This window comes from Coregonus lavaretus, assembly GCF_964263955.1.
Source record: "Coregonus lavaretus genome assembly, contig: HAP1_SCAFFOLD_3480, whole genome shotgun sequence".
NCBI lineage: Eukaryota > Metazoa > Chordata > Actinopteri > Salmoniformes > Salmonidae > Coregonus > Coregonus lavaretus.
In genome coordinates, this window is record NW_028165051.1 from 12,242 (window position 1) to 35,064 (window position 22,823).

The following is a 22,823-nucleotide window of genomic DNA, read 5'->3' on the forward strand; positions in this document are numbered from 1 at the left end:
CAGTATCTAGACACTGGGGTTCTAACATAGATTACCCTTTGAGTTAAGCTTTGGCACACACAGTAACAAACAGTCATTAGCCTACCAATAATGACATCTGATAATAAATAACCATTATGTTTAGTTTATAATCATTCAGTGACCCACTTTCTTGTTTCACATACTTATGTAAAAACAATATGCTTACATCATTTATTTTTATTTTTATGAGGCTTTGTAAGCTACTGTGGACAAATATAGAACCTTTGCATTATACTCCTCGGCTCTAGAAATAAATAACTTTATCTTAGTTATAAGTATCCATTTCATCATCTCCAAGAAACTGACCTTTTCCATTCATCAGAAATGTTCACTTACACAACCTCTGGTCCATTATAAAACGAACCATATAACACCACCAAAAAAAACATAACACACCAATGGGCGTGCTCCCTTTAAGTCACATGCCATTACCAAATTCAGCGCAGTCACCTAGGTCGCAGTAAAATTAGGTTGACAGAAAGAGGTGACCGTCTACCTTTGCCGATACGTTTGGAACTAATGGGTCTTATTTTATTTATTAGGCGTTGTTGATTAATTTTAAGTCGAATATGCATTGAGAATGGCTAGCCAATCGCGCGTTGCCTAATTCAGGAGGTTATACAAACTTTCAGTGTAGCAGGTTACATAAAAACAACCAGTTATTGGACAAAGTGAATTCTCGGTCTGTCTCTATTGATCAATTCATTTATTTTATTTGAATAACATTATTTATTTTTTTACATAGACGTTATAGACTTCACTGATATGGATGTTCTTTTGGAAAACCACTTGGATTATTTTATACACGACAATACTGCTGCTACGGGCTTGAGTCCAGAAATGCTTGCAGTTACACGGGAAGCCTTCGGTGCTGGGGACTTCAACCTCCTTGCTGAGATCTACAGCTCCCAGCTGGCGGATATCCGACACCCGGACCGGAGCCTCTGCCTCCTGAAAGCGGACGCGCTCAGCAGGGCTGGGCGGATGGCGGAGGCTCTGGATTCATACTGCAACGCCGCCAACTTGGACAGGTTACGACCAAACGAACTAGGGTCTCTCGTTGACTGTATTGCGCACACTTTGCGGGTAAAAGAATGCCTAAAAGAATGCACAGACTACAATGGGGTTTCCGAGGATGAGCATTCGTTGGAACTGTTCTCATGTCGGCTTTGCAAGTGCTTGTTAATCGAGCCAACAACTTTGGAATGCGGCCATACATTCTGCAAACCATGCATTGAGGATGACGGGATCAAAGAATGTGAAATCTGTCGTTACAAACTGAACAAAACAAATAGAGAATTAAAACCAATCGGTTTTAGAGTGAATGTAGTACTCAGGTGCCTGTTGGGTAAATGGTTTTGCGCAGAGAGTGAAGCAAGACGATGCTGGCTTGAAGGGGATAGAATGCGGAACGAACGGGGCTTTATCAACGCTCTTGAAAAATACAACAAAGCTATTGAAAAAGGTAAAATAACAACGTATTTAAAGGGACAATCCGCAGTGGAGACAAAGCGTATTCAGCGACACTGTTTTCGTAAAAAGTTTAGGGATGGGGCTGGAGTAATGTAACCACTCAAATTCATAGACAGAACTAACATTGCAGTAAAACAAGCTTACATTTTGGGTTCTGATAAGAGTACAACAGTTGAACTAAGCTCATGAGACATTTAAGATATATTCTTTAAGAATCAATGGGTACATAACATACATTTTAAGTCAAAATGAATGTAGCAACTGAAGAGTTCCCCTTTAACATTACATCATCACTCTTTTCTCATGATCTTTTTGTGCAAATTGAAATAAAAGCCTGTAACCCACTTCTGTGAAGTGCATATGCTTGTAATAGGTTATGTCAACCCATAAGGTCAAAGCCATGTTATCAACATCACCGATTGAAGGGGAACAGCCCCAGTCTGCAGGGATTATCCCATCACTGCCACCAATGTAGCGATTGGGTGAGGGAACCAGTGGTTATGGGATAAGTGCTTTACCACCCGTGCCACGTTCATAACACAAACTATACCAGATATAGGTTGGGATACATTGGCATCATCACACCATGATGACAAGTTCAGCTAAGGCATGAGTTGTGTAAGGCATGAGTTGTGTATGCCTGTGGACTTCGAGGGAACTCTAGTCTAGGGATCAGAGTAGGCAGAAAGCTAGCTTCTACCTTTATTTCATGGATAGGTAGCTAGGGTAGGCTTTCCAAATAGGTCAGGCATTGCATTGACAAATACTTTGTGGTGTTAGACACAGGCAGACATTTTTGTCTTGACTCACACAAAACATTTAATGACAGGGCGTCTGGAAATGACACTCCTTCTCTAATCTTGACCCATCAGTAATGTAGTCCTCAGGGCGAAAGGTAATAGGATAGAGGTATTCAAAGTTCTGTGGACTGAAAGAGGGCAGGAATGGTGGAATTGCTTCAACTCATGGCCTGACCGAGCCCAGAACTAGTTACATATGACCTGGATCTTATGAAATAACATTCTGCCCTACATACAGCTTGTCATCATTTGTGTAACTGCATGTGGGTTGAATATTTAGGTAACACATTACCCTTTCAGGGGGGTTGTAAAAGGGTTATTAATACAGTTATAGCTGTTAAGTAATGACTTCTAAATTACATACTAATAATTAACTGTCTTCAAACCCATACAGCATGGTTTTATACTGGGTTTAAGGCATTAACACAATGGACACGAGCAATGGAGGGTGTTGGAGATATGTGAATAACTTAAGCTGAATCTGACTCTTAACTAATGTTTGCATCATCTCTCCTCACAGCCCCCTCTATGTGTAGGCTGCTGGGCCGACGCGCAGAGCTACACATGGAGATGAACAACTTCAGACAGGCCATACAGGATGGAGACACCATGTGCCGACTGACGCCCCTCTCTCCCAAGGTAAGAAAACACGCAACTGTTTCCTGATATTAACACATTTACCCAAATGTTTTTGTGTAAATAACCTGAACGATACTGTGGTACTTGGGTTTTGTGTGTTTGTGCTCTCAGGCTCACTACGTGAAGGCCCTGGCTCTGAACAAAGCAGGTTATAATGAAGAGGCCCTGCAAGAATACTTCTACTGTCTGGCTCTGAAGCCAAACTGGACCTCAGTCAAGCTGGAAACGCAAAAGTTAAGCTACAACCACTGTGTTTAATTAGTTAGTTCACCGAACCAGATACTCAACCACTTGTGTGCCTGATTGACTGCGATGACTGCCAGTCACTGTCTTATCTCTTTCCCCCTGTAGATGCTGAGTGAGATGTTTTTTTCCGTGTTCAAGACGGACGGTCTCCCCACGTCATCACTCCGCCCCCACCAAACAGGTCTCGCTTCCCACCTCAAACCAGCCTCCCTTCTCCTCAGCTCCCTCCATTCCACCCCTCGTAGATGGAACCAAACCGCTACGGCAGAGACCAAGTCCTCATGTGAGGACTCCAAGACCCTGGCGTCTGTCCTGGCTGCCTTGCCTTTCTCCCCTGGCCTGAAGAGGAAGTTCTCAGGCGAGCCCCAAGGCTCTGCACCGCCCAACAAGCTGCCCAGAAAAGGTACCCAACCCCTCCCATTCCAATTGGCAATTATTTATTGTTGCCAAAAAGTAGATTTTTAAAGTAATACTAGTGAACAAAAACCTTGCAAAGTATCTTATTGTTGCTTGAATGCAATCATTATAAATGTATAGAAACCTCAGCAACAATAAAATGTACATTTCTTTCTTTGAGTCTTGTGTTCAGATGAGGCAAGCTCATCCCAGATGCCTGCAGCTTGTTGCAGTGGGAGGAGAGAGGTGCCCCCTCAGCTCCTGGATAGCGCTGACATGGAGTGCTCTGTTTGTATGAGGTAAGTCAAACACACACACACATACACACACACCCTGTCTGTAGGTCCAGTTGTCCCTATGTAGTTATTAAAACCCCCCTTGTGTTTTCTCCAGGCTGTTCTACGAGCCAGTCACCACCCCCTGTGGACACACCTTCTGCATGAATTGTCTTGAGCGCTGTCTGGACCACAACCCCAAATGCCCCCTGTGTAAAGAGAACATTACAGAGGTAAATAGTCACCACACAGACCTGCCTTCACTACTATTGGAAATGAACACCAATTACTGAAAGACAACATGAGGTAAAAATGAGTTATGACCCAGATTCCCCTTGTTATCTAATTGAACCTGTTGTTGTAATTGCAGTACATGGCCACTAGAGGGTACCATAAGACCCTGCTGATGGAGGAGATACTGCAGCGCTACCTGTCTGAGGAGCTGATTGAGAGGAGCAAGGTGCACCAGGAAGAGATGGCAGAGCTGTCAAAGTAAGTCAGGCCTCATTATGTTTCAGCCCCTAACCCCTTCTCAAAACAAAATGGCTGACCATTTTTTTGAATCCATCATTATGATACAATATTAGGTGGGCAGAATATCATATTTAGTGGTTTAACCCACATTTTATTCTCTCTGCAGCTTGACCCAGGAAGTGCCCATCTTCATCTGCACCATGGCATTCCCCACAATCCCCTGCCCCCTGCAAGTCTTCGAGCCGTGTTATAGGCTGATGATCCGACGCTGCATGGAGACGGGAACCAAGCAGTTTGGAATGTGCATCGCTGACGACATCAAAGGGTGAGTGGAGGTTTTACACCTGTGCCCACACAGCCATCAAAACACTTTGACACTAGTTTAACCAAAAGGGTAGCAAACCTGTGTTTGCGACTCAATTCAAGACCATGTTAGGCCACTGAACTAAAGCCTACCCTAGACATTTTATCTGGGTGCTAACAGGTTTCCGGCTTAGTTACTCATCCACACAGGCGTAGCTCTGTGAGCTACCTCCACTACACTAGCCTATCGCTCACACTTTCACTCCAGCAGATTCACGTGAGCAAATAGCTAATACAGATGTAGGAACTTAATTTGATCTTTCTTTTGTTGCGGAGAATTTCCCTGCACGGCAGGAAATGCAAACTTATAGTGTATTTGAGTTTTAAAGAGGCTTCTAAAGTTTGTAATTTTGACGAAAAAATTGATCAACCCCTACAACAATGTCCATTAATTATAATCCACATAATAATTCACATTTCCTGTTGCTGCAGAATTATTTTTCTGCTGTAGCAAACTGGCTCAAAATAAGATCCTACATCTGTATTCCCTGCGTTTCCCTGGCCACAGCTTTGCAGACTACGGCTGCATGTTGGAGGTGAAAGACATGAAGTTCCAACCAGACGGGTGCTCGGTGGTCGACACGGTCGGAGTGTCCCGCTTCAGAGTGCTGAGCCACGGCCACCGTGACGGCTACAACACAGCCAAGATAGAGCACCTGGAGGACCAGAAGGTGGATGGAGAGGAGCTGGCCGAGCTGCAGAAGCTCCATGACTCTGTGTACGAGCAGGCCAGCGCCTGGTTTACCTCCCTCAAAGACAACATGAAGAACCAGATCGTCAGCCACTTTGGACAGCTGCCCGAAAAAGACCCTGACATGCAGGTAAGAAACAGTCAGCAGATACGTACAGTAGAACTAGGCTTCAGAGTTTATCCTGGTTTCGTTGCCTGCTCAGGAAACTCAGACCCTTTAGAACCACCCAGATAAATCTAAATCCCCATATCTGTTAATCTAAGATCTGATTAAACTAATAAACTGTGGAATATTGGCAATGGACACTTTTTTAGCTGTAATATGGAATAATTCTCTGTGTCCTGTTCTCTTCTCTAACCCTACCATGCTCTGCCTCTGTGTTCTCAGGGGAGTGCCAGTGGTCCTGCATGGTGTTGGTGGCTTCTGGCCGTACTGCCCCTGGAGAAGAGAGCCCAGCTAAGCATCCTGGCCATGACCACCCTCCGAGAGCGCCTCAGCACCACCCGCCGCGTGCTCAGCCTCGTCACACGCAAACACCCGCCACCACGGCGACCATCTTCATCAGCAGCAGCATCATCATCACTGTAGTGGCCTCCCTAGAGGTGATCAGTTTAGAATCATCTGGGCCCAGTTTGTCAAAAGTTATCTATCTGGATTTCACCTATCGGTTAGGATTAAATGCATACAAATATAATTAATAGAACGGGAGTCCCCGTTGTAGTCAATGATTTGTCTGTTCTATTCATTATATTTCTATGCATTTAATCCTATCCGATAGACTAAATCTAGATAGATAACTTTTGGAAAACTGGGCCCTGGAGAAGAAGGGAAACGATACTAAATTTTCCTCAGAAGCGCTAGCCTCAGATAAAGAGTTTCAACATTGGGAATGATTTACCAGTGTTGTTCATAATCTCAGGAATGGGTTCTACTTGAGTCTTTAAAAAAGGATCGATGGACTAGTCCTACCCAACCAAAACACATAAATGTGTCAGGTTTGCGCACATATATTTGGGTCAATTCCATTAAGTCCAGTTTTGTCATGTTTGTGTGTGGTACATTAGGTTATTATTGTCCTCTTGTCTTATTATTGGCCTGTGTACAAATGAGGCCTTAACTTATTTTTGCAATGTTTTTTTCTACTATTTGTCATGTAAAGCCAATTTTCATGTACAGAAATGTAGCATTTTTCTATGGGACATAATGAATAGAATAATGCACCCCATCCCTTACTGGAAAAATATGTTCTACTGTATATTGGTAATCATGTCAGGAGGGAGCGCTTAATGCAAGCAAGTGAAAAATAGCAGCACAAGACATTGCAGTAGCACAGAACATCCACAGGGTGGCAGTAAAAGTGTGAACAAAGAGGATCAACGCAGACAGCCTTACATTTATTTGAACAGGTGTTTTTTGTGGAGGACAGATCCACCCCTTTCCTTTCCATCACAAAAACAATGGACAGTAGGACAACACCCCTGTGATTCAACAGCCTATTTTTAGTTGAGTTCAATTAATCAAAGCTTGATTAAATATAGTAAGCCTAACTCATGTCTTTATAAGTCCACAGAGTGTATACTTCGGCTTCATAGCTAGTCAACCATCTTGATAAATTAACCAATGATTTTCAGCTCGATTAATTCCCCAGATGCACATCAGAACTAATGTTTGCAGCCTCGCCATGGTGTTTTCCCAGCAACTGCTGTGTACTCCTGGTCTAGCCAGACTGGTCACAGGAGCTGAAGTTGGTTTTAAAAACCGTATCTTTGTCCCAGGTTGAAGTTCCTTAAGGGAAATATCATCGTTGGATGCTGTACAGCAGGGGTGTCAAACTCATTCCATGGAGGGCCGAGTGTCTGCAGGTTTTTTGTTTTTTCCTTTCAATTAAGACCTAGACAACCAGGTGAGGGAAGCTCCTTACTAATTAGTGACCTTAATTAAGTACAATGGTGGAGCGAAAACCCACAGATACTCTGCCCTCTGTGGAATGCGTTTGACATGCTGTACAATAACAATGAGGCCAAGTGGTGTTTCTTTCCACTGTGCTGTTGTGAGGCATGCATAGACACTCACCTTCATAGTTATCTACATGAGTCTATTCCAAAAATCACACAGTGGGTCTCTTTCCCCCACAAACAGAGGTTGTCAAGAGGCCTGGGCAAAGGCACAAAATATGCCATATCCCAAATTGTAAGGACTGGTGTACTCTGTGTGGGCACCACATTAAAAGCTTCTGTGACTTAGCGTATTTCACACACAGTCAGATCTAGGAGAAGCAGCCAGGTGAGTCATTTGGGTTACTATGAAGTCAGAACCGTAGACAATGAGTCACCTCCGTGCTCCGTCACCACCATGTTGGAATGATCTGGAATCTCCCCAATTGATTCATAACCAAACCCAATTGATAAACACACACGCCATCATTCTCCCAGACCTGCTGAGGGGAGGACGGCTCATAATAATGACTGAAACGGTGCACATTTTTGGTAACAGGAATGTGAAGATGGCATTTTATTCAATTTATCTTAACTTATACCTTTTAAATGTATGATTTTGTTACTTGTGTGTTAATTGGGCCCAAAACTTTCATTATTCAAACCATTCCATATAGGTATACATTTACCATCAACTTCATCCTCAACAGTCAATTGTCTTTTCAATTTGAGTGTGTTCAGGTGTGTTGGCCACGCCTAGTAATTGGCCACACCTGATCTTAATTGGTTTGTGTCTTGAAAGGGGGTCTGTTTGAACGGGGAATGCTTTGAGGCGATAGACATGCTATATGCTCCTCAGGAAAGGTTTTGGTTGTTTTAATAACCTTTTAGCATGGTCTCTTTAAACCATCTGTTTTATAAATGAATAAATATTTATTGAATTCTGACCATTTCTATCTGTCCAGTTATTCTTTTTTAACCTCTTGATGTGCACGGGGTAAGGCCAGCTTCTTCACAAGGAACCTCGTTGCTGGCCATTTTGTATAGAATACACACAGATCACATGATCTATAGTCGGAAAGAACATGTTATATGTGTGCGTTACCGCACTGATGTTATGAAACACGTGGCAACCATAGAAAGGTGTCTGAATATGAGGCTAATATCAGGCGGCCTTTGGCCAGATGCCCACTGACTGAGACAGGATCAGCTGCATACATATCAGTAATGACAAAAAAGGGAAGTGAGCAAAGGCAGTAGGTCCCTGAAAAACCACCCCGGGATAGTGCTTTAGGATGAGGGGGCGAGACTCACCTAATAGAGTACACCGTCCGCTGTACCTTTTCCTAATAACTAAACAGAGACAGCACATGGAGTTCAAACGACAATGTATGAACGCCTCTCATTGAGGGTAACCTAATGCGGTAGCTCTACTTATGGCACATATTTGCAAATAATGACGTTTCAGTGCACACTCCGCTTAAGCTCGTTCGATTGTTCCTTTGCCACACCCATGATTACGAATATTGACACCGATGGCTCACGTGCGCATGTCCATGATTCCGTGAGATAGAGGCCTGCCTCGCCTTTTCTCGCGCATCTATTCTTTACAGAAATCCTTCGTTTTATATGAAAAAAGTTGTTTGTATTATTTTGGAGGGGCCGTTGACTAGATGAGGCAGAGAAGAAGAGAAATAGATTTGTATCTCTATTTCTTTACTGAATAATCACCCACTCCCCGGTTATTGCATCAAGGCCCTGCCCCTCCTCTGTGATTCCCGACCGGCTTCCTGTGTTTGTGCGGTTCTCACAAGCCAGGGAGTGAGGAGGATCAGAACTGGGAGTTGAGCGAGAGAAGGGCCGAGCTGCCACCTCAACATGGAGTAGCCTGGTGTCCTCGACAACAGTAGCGGACCACAAAGAGGAATACTCGAGGGCTATTTTTCTACAAGGAGGCACCGCAAATGATACCACATCAAAGATTCCACAATTAACGCGAAGGAAGGATCGGTTTATATTTAAAAGATGGCGAACGACTCTCCGGCTAAAAGTCTGGTCGAAATAGACCTGGCTTCATTGCGGGTGAGCGGTGGACAAGGGCAGTGTCTTTTATTTCAAGATTAGGCTACCCCCAGATGTAATCTATTCCAATACCGTGAGATAACGTTATATAAAACAAAGCAAACAGTTTTACCCAATAAAATATGGATACATTTTCGAGGTTAGCATTGCTGGGAGACTTATTTATTTATTATTATTCGGATCGAGAGAAAGCTGTCGTGCTGCCTGGCTTTCCTTTGTTCGAAATGCATTTGGCATGTTGTAGAGATCAGGGCGCAACAGCTGCGTTAATCTAGGTCCCATCTTTGCAACAATTATTAAAAAGCATTTTTCATAAAAAATTTATGGATGTGTAAAACATCTCTCTTTTTGACTCGTTTCAGGATCCAGCAGGGATTTTTGAATTGGTGGAAGTGGTCGGAAATGGCACCTATGGACAAGTATACAAGGTTGGTTCCAAGCTATATTATTTTATTCATCTGTGGCCTTCTCTTTGATACAAGATAGCTACATTGTTGCAGTTTTGGCATTGATCATCGAAATGATCCAGATTTCATGCCTGTGTGATGGAATAGATTCACGTCAACATCTCATCAGGATGTTTCTGTCATTGCACGCCAATAATCGCTGGTTGGATTGGTAAAGATGATGATGATGTCCCTCTGGGTATTAATGCTTGTAAAAACATATTTGGTGAAATATGGAAGTTAACTTGCAATCAATCCATGTACCACTCCATAGGCCAAGCTCCTCTGTTTCTCTTCTTCTACCCAGGCCTGTACGCTCAGTTGATTTGTTTCTAAATTGGAACCATTTTCTCTTATAATTCCCATGAATATTATTGATTGGTTTAGAAGTAAATGGCAACTGGGTTCGCAGACCAGTGTTGCTATGAGTGTTTTTAAAGTGCAGCACATCTCCTACATCACATCCTGCTGTGGAGAGAAGGGCAAAGGGAATTGGTTACTACTGCGGATCCAGACTAGGCCTTGCTTCATAGAGTATTTGGTTAAGTAAAATATCATGTGTTACACAGCAGGCTTTTTCACTCTCTCAACCATCTGTTTCTTGGTGTCATGTTTCTCTGTGAAAATGATCATGACTGTTTAAAGTTGAAATTGACCTTTTGGAGAATTTGGTGGGTTCCTTCTCTTGGACTTTGAGGATGAGTCCGACCCACTATTGGTGACCTGCCTCTTTCTCTGTACCCTCCTGTCCATTGGAAGGCCTGACCTATATTTGACCCCTTCTTTCAAACAGTCAGGCTAGCGACACTTTAGCAGAGCAGCTTGAAAACAACAACTGGAAAGTCTGTTAAGCAGGGTCGTTCACAGGGGCTGCATCAGTGCTCTGTCTATTCTCTTAGCTCTCAGGAGCAGGGTAGCTACTCCTGACTGAGTAGAATCAACAATAGTAGTCTGGATGTTAAAACGTAAAAGCAGAACCATTCATCTGATCCAACCCCGTGGAACGGAGAAGGCTGTTTTCTTTTGGTCATGTGACCCCATTGGTAATGGAAAACTTGGTAGCAAGCATCTTCCTACCATGAACAGATGGCTTCATGGGCCTATGTGGAGAGAATTATTCACTTTGAGGCATTTATCTCTCTCTCTCTTTACTGCTCTTTCTAAATTTCACCAAATAATAGACTACAGAGTTTATTGGAATTGGTGCATTAAAACGTTTACATCAAAGGCTCATATAGGCCTTATGCTATCTTTTGCTATTTATAGTCAGACAGAGCATGAGCCATTCTACCACACTGCATGGAATAGAATGGACATCCAGCAAAAGGGCCCCGGGCCAGGCTGGCTGTGTATGTGCCTGTTGTTTAGTCCGCAAAATGGAGGACATCCTTGGTCTAATGATTCCAAGCAAAGCCAACTTGTCTGTGCTGATTTACATTTTAGTAATTTAGCAGACGCTCTTATCCAGAGCGACTTACAGTTAGTGAGTGCATACATTTTCATATTTTTTTCATACTGGCCCCCCGTGGGAAACGAACCCACAACCCTGGCGTTGCAAGCGCCATGCTCTACCAACTGAGCTACACAGGGTGATTTGAAAGATAAAGAACAAGAACCGGGGGTTGTAGTTTTCTCCTGAAATTCAAAAGACCTCATTTGCTATTCTGCAGATAGTTAGGTCTGCATGCTCTGGTTATTTGTACATGTTCACAACAGACAGTCCCAAAGCCATTGGATGTCAGAGGTTTACTGTATGCCAACCTCTAACCTACATAATTGTAATGCTAAATAAAGGCAGTTTGTTTCAGTCAATTATTCCCCTTCGTCTAGTGAGACTGTACTGTGCACTACACGTTATAAACTAGGCTAATATGTAGCCCAGCTATGTACACTACATTACCAAAAGTATGTGGACACCTGCTCGTCGAACGTCTCATTCCAAAATCATGGGCATTAATATGGAGTTGGTCCCCCCTTTGCTGCTATAACAGCCTCCACTCTTCTGGGAAGGCTTTCCACTAGATGTTTGAACATTGCTGTGGGGACTTGCTTCCATTCAGCCACGAGCATTAGTGAGGTCGGGCACTGATGTTGGGCGATTTAAGTCTGGCTCGCAGTCGGCGTTCCAATTCATCACAAAGGTGTTCGATGAGGTTGATGTCAGGGCTCTTTGCAGGCCAGTCAAGTTCTTCCACGCCGATCTCGACCAACCATTTCTGTATGGACCTCGCTTTGTGCACGGAGACATTGTCATGCTGAAACAGGGAAGGGCCTTCCCCAAACTGTTGCCACAAAGTTGGAAGCACATAATTGTCTAGAATGTATGCTGTATCATAAATATTTCCCTTCACTGGATCTAAGGGGCATAGCCCGAACCATGAAAAACAGCCCCAGAACAGTTTTCCTCCTCCACCAAACTTTACAGTTGGCACTGCATTGGGGCAGGTAGCGTTCTCCTGGCATCCGCCAAACCCAGATTCGTCCGTCGGACTGCCAGATGGTGAAGCGTGCTTCATCACTCCAGAGAACGACTTTCCACTGCTCCAGAGTCCAATGGAGGCGAGCTTTACACCACTCCAGCCAACACTTGGCAATGCGCATGGTGATCTTAGGCTTGTGTGCGGCTGCTCGTCCATGGAAACCTATTTCATGAAGCTCCCGACTAACAGTTATTGTGCTGACGTTGCTTCCAGGGGCAGTTTGGAATGCGGTAGTGAGTGTTGCAACCGAGGACCGACAATCTTTACGCACTTCAGCACTCGGCGGTCCCGTTCTGTGAGCTTGTGTGGCCTACCACTTTGCGGCTGAGCTGTTGTTGCTCCTAGACGTTTCTACTTCACAATAACAGCACTTACAGTTGACCGAGGCAGCTCTAGCAGGGCAGGAATTTGACGAACTGACTTGTTGGAAAGGTGGCATCCTATGACGGTGCCACGTTGAAAGTCACTGAGCTCTTCAGTAAGGCCATTCTACTGCCAATGTTTGTCTATGGAGATTGCATCAAATCAAAATCAAATCAAATTTTATGTCACAGGCGCCGAATACAACAGGTGTGGACCTTACAGTGAAATGCTTACTTACAAGCCCTTAAACAACAATGCAATTTTAAGAATGAATACCAAAAAAAGACCAAAAAAACATTAAATATCTAAATAATAAGGAATAAAAGTAACAAATAATTAAAGAGCAGCAGTAAAATAACAATAGCGAGGCTATATACAGGGGGTACCGGTACCGAGTCAATGTGCCGGTTAGTCGAAGTGTATTGGCTGTGTTCTCGATTTTATACACCTGTCAGCAACAGGTGGGGCTGAAATAGCCGAATCCACAAATTTGAAGGGATGTCCACGTACTTTTGTGTATATATAGTATGTTTTTTTCCTACCTCCCATCAGCTGCCTGACACCAATGCTAGGTCAGTGGTGCAGTAACACGGTTAGTTAGCCTACCAGACAGACGAGTGAGCGTGTGGTCTGAATGAGGGGCGCTAGCTGGGACTGGTAGAGGAAGAGCAGCTGTCCTAGGCTCCAGACAGAGGCTGCATGGTCAGGCAGCTTCATTACAAAGCTGGTTCTGTCTCAGTGTCTCTGGCTCTCTTTGGGACCCGCCACCAGACCCACAGAAAGGATGTGTTTGTCAGTCGGGTCTCAAATGCTGAATAATCAACTAGCCCTGTTCCTTTCTATCTCTTTCTGTGAGGCTTTTCTTTTTCTGCTTTGCAAAGCAGTTTTTCACTCATTCAAAGCTCTCAAAATAAGACAATCAAGCACAGTCTATTTCTTCTATTCAGAAGGCCCAGGCCAATTTCTTGCATTGAATTACATTTCTGAAATGCAGACTACTTTTTGGGGCTACCTCACATCTGTCCCCTTTTTCTTTTGTTTGTTCTTTTCGTATTTCAAACCGTTTGCTTTGTAGGCATTTTTTCTTGACACTGTTTGTCTCAAAAGCAGTCGCCACAGCCTGTTTGATGATTCAGCTAGCCCAGATGACATACAGTACCTCACTGAATGGGTGACCTTTTCATTTGGAGCTTTTGACAGAAGCGGGTTGCAGGCGCTCTATGCCCCGTGCTGCATGATGTGGCTCTTCTGGATGCAAATGCCAGCAGCCAATCACAGCAGCAGAGGCAAGGTGGCAGTGACTGTTGTCTGGGGCTAGTGCCAGGTTTAGACCTTACTGTTAAGCTCAGCGGTAGATAGGGATTTAACTTGGCTTGGCCTACCAGCTGAATGACCTTTGAAGTCTTATCTAACTGTCATCATGTGGGTGTGACAGTCAAGGGAAGGGTTACATCATTTTGTATGCTCACTAGGGATGCAAATGTAGATACATTTTGCTGCAGACTAACTGACCCTCATTAACAGGTCAACAAACGTAAAAAAATTTCCAAACAGTAAAATGAACGTGGACAACAGAAAATAGCCTACTATGTATGCATACAAGGAACATACATTTTTCATTAAGAGCTTAATGGAAACATGCAACAATAGCAAGTCTATCGTTTTACAGTCAAAAGGCTATAGCCTATTATTGAACATGCAATTCCTGTAATGAAGCAACTATTAAATAAAACTTCATTTTCAAACTTTTGCTAAAATGCAATTTGCGGGAGAAAAGTTCTAAACAGCAACCTAATGCGAGCGGATCCATATGTGACAGAGATGAATATCTGTTAGAAACTAAGGGGGCTTTCACACCAAATTGGTTTGGTGCGGTTTTTCTGAATACCCCCTTAGTTCAGTTCGTTTGGACTCGTGTGAACACTATCCGCACTATGGAGCGCACTAAACAACGCACCGTGGTTTGTTCAAAAAGGGTGGTCTCGGTCCGATTCAGTTTGTACCGTGGTGTGGTTAGCTGGAGGTGAGAACGCGGTCCGGACCAAACGCAGAAAAAGAACCAGAGTTGTGCATTATTATTATTATTATTATTGGTTGTTTGACATCACAACTTGACATCTCTAAAACATTCTGTGAGTAGCAGCTCATTTGAGTGCATCTGATGCAGGTTAAGGGAGACTGGGGGCTATACTGGGATATAGGCTACTGAATATAGACAGTTGGAGAGGCAATTTTGCTGTTTCCTCCTTCATGTTGTTGGAATACCAAGCAAAAGTAATATGAAGATTGGGACACACAAGTAATGCGTCATGATGATCATAAATGGATTTAACGTGAGCATATTTGTCCAATAAACAAATGACTTGCATGGACAAGTGGTTTTGTTGTGGAATTTTAGTTCGTTTGACATTTGGCAATGTGAAACCAACCAGACCAAATGGGAAAAAAAATACAATGTAACAAATACTGATTCAAACAATAGCTCAAAACTAGTGTGATAACTCCCTTAGAAAGATGGGGAATCTAATAGCAACCACTAGGATGGGTTGCTAATATGACTCGAATTTTGCCTTTGGCTTCTGGACAACAATTTTTTTTAAATGAAAACCAATAGAACAGTAAAGAAATGATGGTTAATGGCATGAGGAAGTCTTTCAAAAAAAATAAAAAAAATAATTGAGAAATAAAATAGTAGCTCTTTTTACTAGTGGCCAGCCCAAAAAATGTGCATACGATTGCATTTATAATTATTTGTTGCGCAGGGACTGGGGCTGATAAAACCACACGTTACACTCCATTAGCAGCTTTATGAGGTGCTCTCGAGCTGTCTGACAGGGGATGGGCTATTCCGCTCCTCAAACTAGGAGAATGCTATGTGATAAATAAGATACATGACGTCTAACGAAAATAGACACTCGCCAAATTTAATTCCACTAAATTATGCAAATTAACCGATAACCAAGACCAGTCAAATGTAGTTTCAGCAGCGGTTACCCATTAACATCCCTAATCTCACCTTGCACTGGAATGATAGCTATTAGATACCGGTACTCACTAACATTTTTACAAGAGGACCCTTCTCAAAATGGGCAATGTTGTGCTGCTTGCTGCTATAATGTTCCACTAAACATTTCAAAATGGCTGATCCTTTAGTTGTGGATGCAATGGCTTAGGCTATTTCCGCCAATCACATTGTTGTATACCAAATCCTACTGCCAGCGCGCCCCTCCTTCTGGCTCTCAACATTTCTTAATTAATTTCTTATGATAAACCCTGGTACTAGTCCCATTCGCACTAAAAGCATTAAAATAGTAGGGAGGCTAAGGACATGCTTGGAGGTATTGGCTTGCTGCAGCACTACAATCTCCCTAAACATCGTTGACCTAGTATTTGTGGGAACTCAGTCCTCTTCTGAACAATTGGCCATTGTCTCATTAAGGAGAGGGTCATCAGTGTCCATGCTGGTCTCAGTGCACAGCTTTGTATGGTTGATCCCGACTGCATCTAGTAGTCCTACGTCTCAATACAGTTGTTGGATTTGCAGTGTTTTCATCTTACCATCATTTCGCCTACTACAACACAGGCCATGACCTCCTAGTGGTAGGTCGAAGTTGTATGGTGTTTCTATACCCCTGAAAATCCTCTTCCTGCACTGACTCCATAATGGGATTCTCAGATCAGTTTGATCTCTTCTTTGGCTCCAGACCAGCTGGCACTGAGAGACGGGAAGGAGAGCCCTCCGGTGCGTCTGAGATGGGGTTTTTTTATAGTGAGAAAAACAAAACCTGAAGGATTCATTAAGTTCTGCCTTGGTGCGTGGTATGTGGGGGAGGATTCCCTCGGCTGGGCTGTACAGAATGGCCATATATAGACCTAGTTAGCAAGCTACTCAGTCAGTCAGGCCTGCAGTGCTGGTGGTGTCCCAGCGCTCTGCTCCCTGGGATGTGCCAACCTCTTTTAAACATCATGCCCCTCTCCTCCCTCACTACCCACCGGCTTCCACTCTGCAGTCCATGTCAGGCCACTACAGGGATGCTGGGAGAATATACCCATAGTCCCGTGGTGCTGACTCCTCCTGTGACCTCACTCTTTCACACTCCATCGCTTTCCTTCCACCTCTTTCCCTTCTCTCTAGTCCCTTTCTCTCAGTTTACCTGTGTGTAAACCCCTTTACTTCTCCTGTTTGCTCATGTCCTCAAACCCTCCCCCTACAAATCTCTCGCCCTCATGGAATTCCAGCTCTGCAGGCCCATGTCTGCTTTACCAGGGGGAGGATTTGGGGGGTGTGGACCCAGGGTGAGAGGTCTGCTGCAGCTCTAAATAGCTTGGCCCAGTTCTGTGATTTGTAAGAGGCACACTGGGGGTCACTGGTTCCAGTGGGAACCAACACTCTCTGTTTGACACGGTGCCATGACAGAGGCCACATGTACCCCCCCACCCACCCGCAGGTACAGAGGAAAGGTCATAGGTCATGAGTAGCATCAAACCCTCTGTGGCAGTAGCACTGTATAGGATCCATACTGGGATAGCTTCCATATTGTATGTGGGCTATAGCCTTTATACTTGCTTTGCTTTAACATTTCATCTGTCCTAAGATGGCATCAGAAACTTGTAGTTGGGATTTCAATTTCCTCACTTTAAGCTGTCTTTAATAATGGAGACTTATGGATGAAGATAATGTAACAGCGATTTACTTTTCCACGAATGAAAGGTAAACTATGTGAGGATGTTTCCCATGACCTAAACCCATGGCATCATGACGTCACCATAAAGCAGGGTTTCCCAGACTCGGTTCTGCCCCCCCCCCCCCCCCGGGTCCACGTTTTGGTTTTTGCCCTAGCACTACACAGCTGATTCAAATTATCAAAGCTTGATGATGAGTTGGTTATTTGAATCAGCTGTGTAGTGCTAGGGGAAAAAACCAAAACGTGCACCTGGGGGGGCCAGGACCGAGTCTGGGAAACCCTGCCATAAAGGATGTAGATGGGTTAAACAAAGAAGGAGAACTGGTGGCAGTGACGGATGATGCAAGACTGATGCAAGCACACCTGTCTGCCTCCTAATCGTCTAGACATCCCCAGTCTCTGCCCCTCCCTGTCTTTTCCTCCTTCCCTTCTCTCCTCTTTGTACCCCTTGGCCTTCTTTACCCAGGCTGCCTTGTGGGTAGTGGAGGGGGTAGGATAGGCAGGGTGTGGTGGTACTGTCTGTGGGTAGTGGAGGGGGTAGGCCAGGCAGGGTGTGGTGGTACTGTCTGTGGGTAGTGGAGGGGGTAGGCCAGGCAGGGTGTGGTGGTACTGTCTGTGGGTAGTGGAGGGGGTAGGCCAGGCAGGGTGTGGTGGTACTGTCTGTGGGTAGTGGAGGGGGTAGGCCAGGCAGGGTGTGGTGGTACTGTCTGTGGGTAGTGGAGGGGGTAGGACAGGCAGGGTGTGGTGGTACTGTCTGTGGGTAGTGGAGGGTGTAGGCCAGGCAGGGTGTGGTGGTACTGTCTGTGGGTAGTGGAGGGGGTAGGACAGGCAGGGTGTGGTGGTACTGTCTGTGGGTAGTGGAGGGGGTAGGATAGGCACGGTGTGGTGGTACTGTCTGTGGGTAGTGGAGGGGGTAGGCCAGGCAGGGTGTGGTGGTACTGTCTGTGGGTAGTGGAGGGGGTAGGCCAGGCAGGGTGTGGTGGTACTGTATTTGGGTAGTGGAGGGGGTAGGACAGGCAGGGCGCGGTGGTACTGTCTTTGGGTAGTGGAGGGGGTAGGACAGGCAGGGCGTGGTGGTACTGTCTTTGGGTAGTGGAGGGGGTAGGCCAGGCAGGGTGTGGTGGTACTGTCTGTGGGTAGTGGAGGGGGTAGGACAGGCAGGGCGCGGTGGTACTGTCTTTGGGTAGTGGAGGGGGTAGGACAGGCAGGGCGTGGTGGTACTGTCTTTGGGTAGTGGAGGGGGTAGGACAGGCAGGGCGCGGTGGTACTGTCTGTGGGTAGTGAAGGGGTAGGATAGGCAGGGTGTGGTGGTACTGTCTGTGGGGAGTGGAGTGGGTAGGACAGGCAGGGTGTGGTGGTACTGTCTGTGGGTAGTGGAGGGGGTAGGACAGGCAGGGTGTGGTGGTACTGTCTGTGGGTAGTGGAGGGGGTAGGACAGGCAGGGTGTGGTGGTACTGTCTGTGGGTAGTGGAGGGGGTAGGACAGGCAGGGTGTGGTGGTACTGTCTGTGGGTAGTGGAGGGGGTAGGATAGGCAGGGTGTGGTGGTACTGTCTGTGGGTAGTGGAGGGGGTAGGACAGGCAGGGTGTGGTGGTACTGTCTGTGGGTAGTGGAGGGGGTAGGATAGGCAGGGTGTGGTGGTACTGTCTGTGGGTAGTGGAGGGGGTAGGACAGGCAGGGTGTGGTGGTACTGTCTGTGGGTAGTGGAGGGGGTAGGCCAGGCAGGGTGTGGTGGTACTGTCTGTGGGTAGTGGAGGGGGTAGGACAGGCAGGGTGTGGTGGTACTGTCTGTGGGTAGTGGAGGGGGTAGGCCAGGCAGGGTGTGGTGGTACTGTCTGTGGGTAGTGGAGGGGGTAGGCCAGGCAGGGTGTGGTGGTACTGTCTGTGGGTAGTGGAGGGGGTAGGCCAGGCAGGGTGTGGTGGTACTGTATTTGGGTAGTGGAGGGGGTAGGACAGGCAGGGCGCGGTGGTACTGTCTTTGGGTAGTGGAGGGGGTAGGCCAGGCAGGGCGTGGTGGTACTGTCTGTGGGTAGTGGAGGGGGTAGGCCAGGCAGGGTGTGGTGGTACTGTCTGTGGGGAGTGGAGGGGGTAGGATAGGCAGGGTGTGGTGGTACTGTCTGTGGGTAGTGGAGGGGGTAGGACAGGCAGGGTGTGGTGGTACTGTCTGTGGGTAGTGGAGGGTGTAGGCCAGGCAGGGTGTGGTGGTACTGTCTGTGGGTAGTAGAGGGGGTAGGACAGGCAGGGTGTGGTGGTACTGTCTGTGGGTAGTGGAGGGTGTAGGCCAGGCAGGGTGTGGTGGTACTGTCTGTGGGTAGTGGAGGGGGTAGGATAGGCAGGGTGTGGTGGTACTGTCTGTGGGTAGTGGAGGGGGTAGGCCAGGCAGGGTGTGGTGGTACTGTCTGTGGGTAGTGGAGGGGGTAGGCCAGGCAGGGTGTGGTGGTACTGTATTTGGGTAGTGGAGGGGGTAGGACAGGCAGGGCGCGGTGGTACTGTCTTTGGGTAGTGGAGGGGGTAGGCCAGGCAGGGTGTGGTGGTACTGTCTGTGGGTAGTGAAGGGGTAGGATAGGCAGGGTGTGGTGGTACTGTCTGTGGGGAGTGGAGTGGGTAGGACAGGCAGGGTGTGGTGGTACTGTCTGTGGGTAGTGGAGGGGGTAGGCCAGGCAGGGTGTGGTGGTACTGTCTGTGGGTAGTGGAGGGGGTAGGACAGGCAGGGTGTGGTGGTACTGTCTGTGGGTAGTGGAGGGGGTAGGCCAGGCAGGGTGTGGTGGTACTGTCTGTGGGTAGTGGAGGGGGTAGGACAGGCAGGGTGTGGTGGTACTGTCTGTGGGTAGTGGAGGGGGTAGGCCAGGCAGGGTGTGGTGGTACTGTCTGTGGGTAGTGGAGGGGGTAGGCCAGGCAGGGCGTGGTGGTACTGTCTGTGGGTAGTGGAGGGGGTAGGACAGGCAGGGTGTGGTGGTACTGTCTGTGGGTAGTGGAGGGGGTAGGCCAGGCAGGGTGTGGTGGTACTGTCTGTGGGTAGTGGAGGGGGTGGGCCAGGCAGGGTGTGGTGGTACTGTCTGTGGGTAGTGGAGGGGGTAGGCCAGGCAGGTTGTGGTGGTACTGTCTGTGGGTAGTGGAGGGGGTAGGACAGGCAGGGTGTGGTGGTACTGTCTGTGGGTATAGAGGAGGGTGTCCTCCCAGCAGTGCTGAGCAATTAGTGCTTTTTGAGATCGATTCCATTTCGGTTTAAATAGAAAAAAATAAACATTAAATGCTCTTTGCATTATGTGGGTTGAGTGCTGTAACAACACAGAATAAAACAACTAATACAAGTCCCATGATGGTAGTGACTGCCCATTACTGCTTATCACGTATTAACCATCATTTATTCACATGAATTTACTTTTATAAAATATTTCAGTTGTTGTGTATATTACATTTGTTTTATTTGATGACTTTATTATTTCATTCCAAGTCATCATCTCATCTCTATAGAGCTGCTGCCTATGCTGTCTGACAAAATCACTATTTTAGTAGTTCTTCAAAGTAAATAAGGCATACTTTTATGACTGCTTAATACCAACAATCTCTTAGATCATGTATTTTCAGGTAGAGATTCTTCTCTCCATACCCACAAAGACCGGACAAGTAGGCGCACAATGGATTATGGACATTGTAGTCAATTACCGCGTTTTCTGCCCTGAACTATGTAGCATATTGGCTTGTTGGAAACTACAACCCCCTACTATACTGAACAAAAATGTAAACGCAACGGTTTTACTGAGTTACTGTTCATATAAGGAAATCAGTCAATTGAAATACATTCATTAGGCCCTAATCTATGGATTTCACATGACTGCGCAGGGGTTGCAGCTATGGGTGAGATCTTTTATTTCAGCTCATGAAACCTGGGACAAACACTTTACATGTTGCGTTTTATATTTTTGTTCAGTATACATCGCACAGTTCAGGCTTGATCTGATTTATCTCTAGAAAAACTGTGCATTGAGCTCAGAAAAAAATGAACTAAATGGAATTCAAATAATTCTGAAAAATAATATACATTTCGGTTCATCGCTCAGCACTACCTCCCAGGACAAGCTGTGTAATGCTGGTGCCATATGGGAGGAGCCAGCACACTGAAGACTGTCTGGCCAACCCAGGAGGAGGAGTTAGAGGGAGCATCGGAGCAAAGCGGCAGGGAGGATGCTGGCCTGGGGTCCATTTTGGCTCCTTGTTACATCCACTAGGCCCTTTGGTGTTCCCAGATCCTCCCAGTCCGCTAATAGTTCTTCCATCAGATCTGTTTAACGCCAAAGTGGTATGGGCGAGGGACCAAAATGGAACCAGTATGAAGAAAAGTGAAAGATCCTCTTGAACATCCAATCTCCTATACACAGATCTGTATTTTGGGTAGCTTTGGAAACATCATGCCTCTGTGAGGTGTTCACAGCAGCAGTGTTGAGCTCCAGGACACAGGCCTGTTAATGTTAATGTGCGCCATGCAGCAGGAAGCTAACCGGCCTGCACACCGTTAAATGGTGCTAGCTGTGGGTTAACCGCTATTTATAGCCTAGCCTTCCACAGTTAGTGGGAGGCACAATTGTAGGTTAGTATGTTGGGAATGGGAGTGGTGGGCCATAGGCAGTAGGCATGTCTCTGTGGGTTAACCCCATGCTGTCTACACAGACTATAGTCTAGCTTCTATTACCGTCTCCGTACAAAAATGAATGTACCAATCACAGATCGCCCCCTTTAATCTCTGCTCTAGCAAGGTAGTATTTGGTACTACGCTGGAAACCTTGCCTTCAATTCCATTTGAGTGCGCAGACCAGGATGGTGACAGCTACTGAAGCCTATCCCAGGCCTAACTGCCTGGTGGGTGTCTGGCTTCTGGCCCTCTGGGGTCAGCTGGTCTGGTGTTGAATGTGTCACCCACTCTGTGGCAGGGCCAAGGTCTCACCCTGTGTCACAGTGGCTGTGTCTAGGCTTGACAGTTCATGCAGCTTTAGTATTCCGATCATAGAGTTCTGATCATGGTATTCCGAACGCGTCATGCATCTATACCTACATTTAAATGTGTCTACCATGTCCACAATGTGTCCGGATTCCCTTTTCCTGCGCTTTATTCAAATGCCAGTATGCATTCTACAAACGGTGGAATAGGCAAAATATGATAAAACAACTGATGGCAGTAGCTAACTACTGTAGCTAACTAGCCAGATAACCTCAGTAGCTAGCAAGCAACTCTAAATGGATTGCAAACAGGTTAGCATAACTCTAGCCAAACAAAAATATAGTTTTTCTAAATATTAGCTAGCTGGCTACCTTTTTATGAGGCCAGCAAACACGTTATTAAGAAAAGGTGTCTAGGTTCCAAAACAAAAGGCTTCTGGAGACTTCTGGGAGGAGTGCTGATGACGTCACCCACTGTATGCGCTTTCGGTAGCCTGAATGCGTCCAGACTGAGGAGAAA

The 22,823-nt window shown here is 45.9% G+C and overlaps 2 protein-coding genes across 2 annotated transcripts in view; both read left to right on the plus strand.

Moving 5' to 3' along the window:
* The first annotated feature begins 471 nt into the window (after positions 1 to 471).
* On the plus strand, positions 472 to 8,260 carry LOC311116343 (LON peptidase N-terminal domain and RING finger protein 2-like). Its single transcript, XM_084191435.1, has 10 exons — positions 472 to 1,486; positions 2,815 to 2,933; positions 3,045 to 3,167; positions 3,285 to 3,582; positions 3,757 to 3,874; positions 3,969 to 4,083; positions 4,221 to 4,342; positions 4,491 to 4,649; positions 5,196 to 5,508; positions 5,767 to 8,260. Exons 1-10 carry the CDS (start codon positions 787 to 789, stop codon positions 5,965 to 5,967), a joined length of 2,268 nt encoding a protein of 755 aa, XP_084047561.1. The 5' UTR covers positions 472 to 786; the 3' UTR covers positions 5,968 to 8,260.
* Positions 8,261 to 8,974: 714 nt separating this feature from the next.
* Positions 8,975 to 22,823, plus strand: part of LOC311116344 (mitogen-activated protein kinase kinase kinase kinase 4-like) — a gene marked incomplete at its 3' end in the record, with an annotated part of 40,408 nt that continues 26,559 nt past the window's right edge. Inside the window, exons 1-2 of the mRNA XM_084191436.1 lie at positions 8,975 to 9,395; positions 9,758 to 9,823. Coding sequence (XP_084047562.1) covers positions 9,339 to 9,395; positions 9,758 to 9,823 — 123 coding nt within the window. The 5' untranslated portion in view covers positions 8,975 to 9,338. The remainder of the gene's footprint in view (positions 9,396 to 9,757; positions 9,824 to 22,823) is intronic.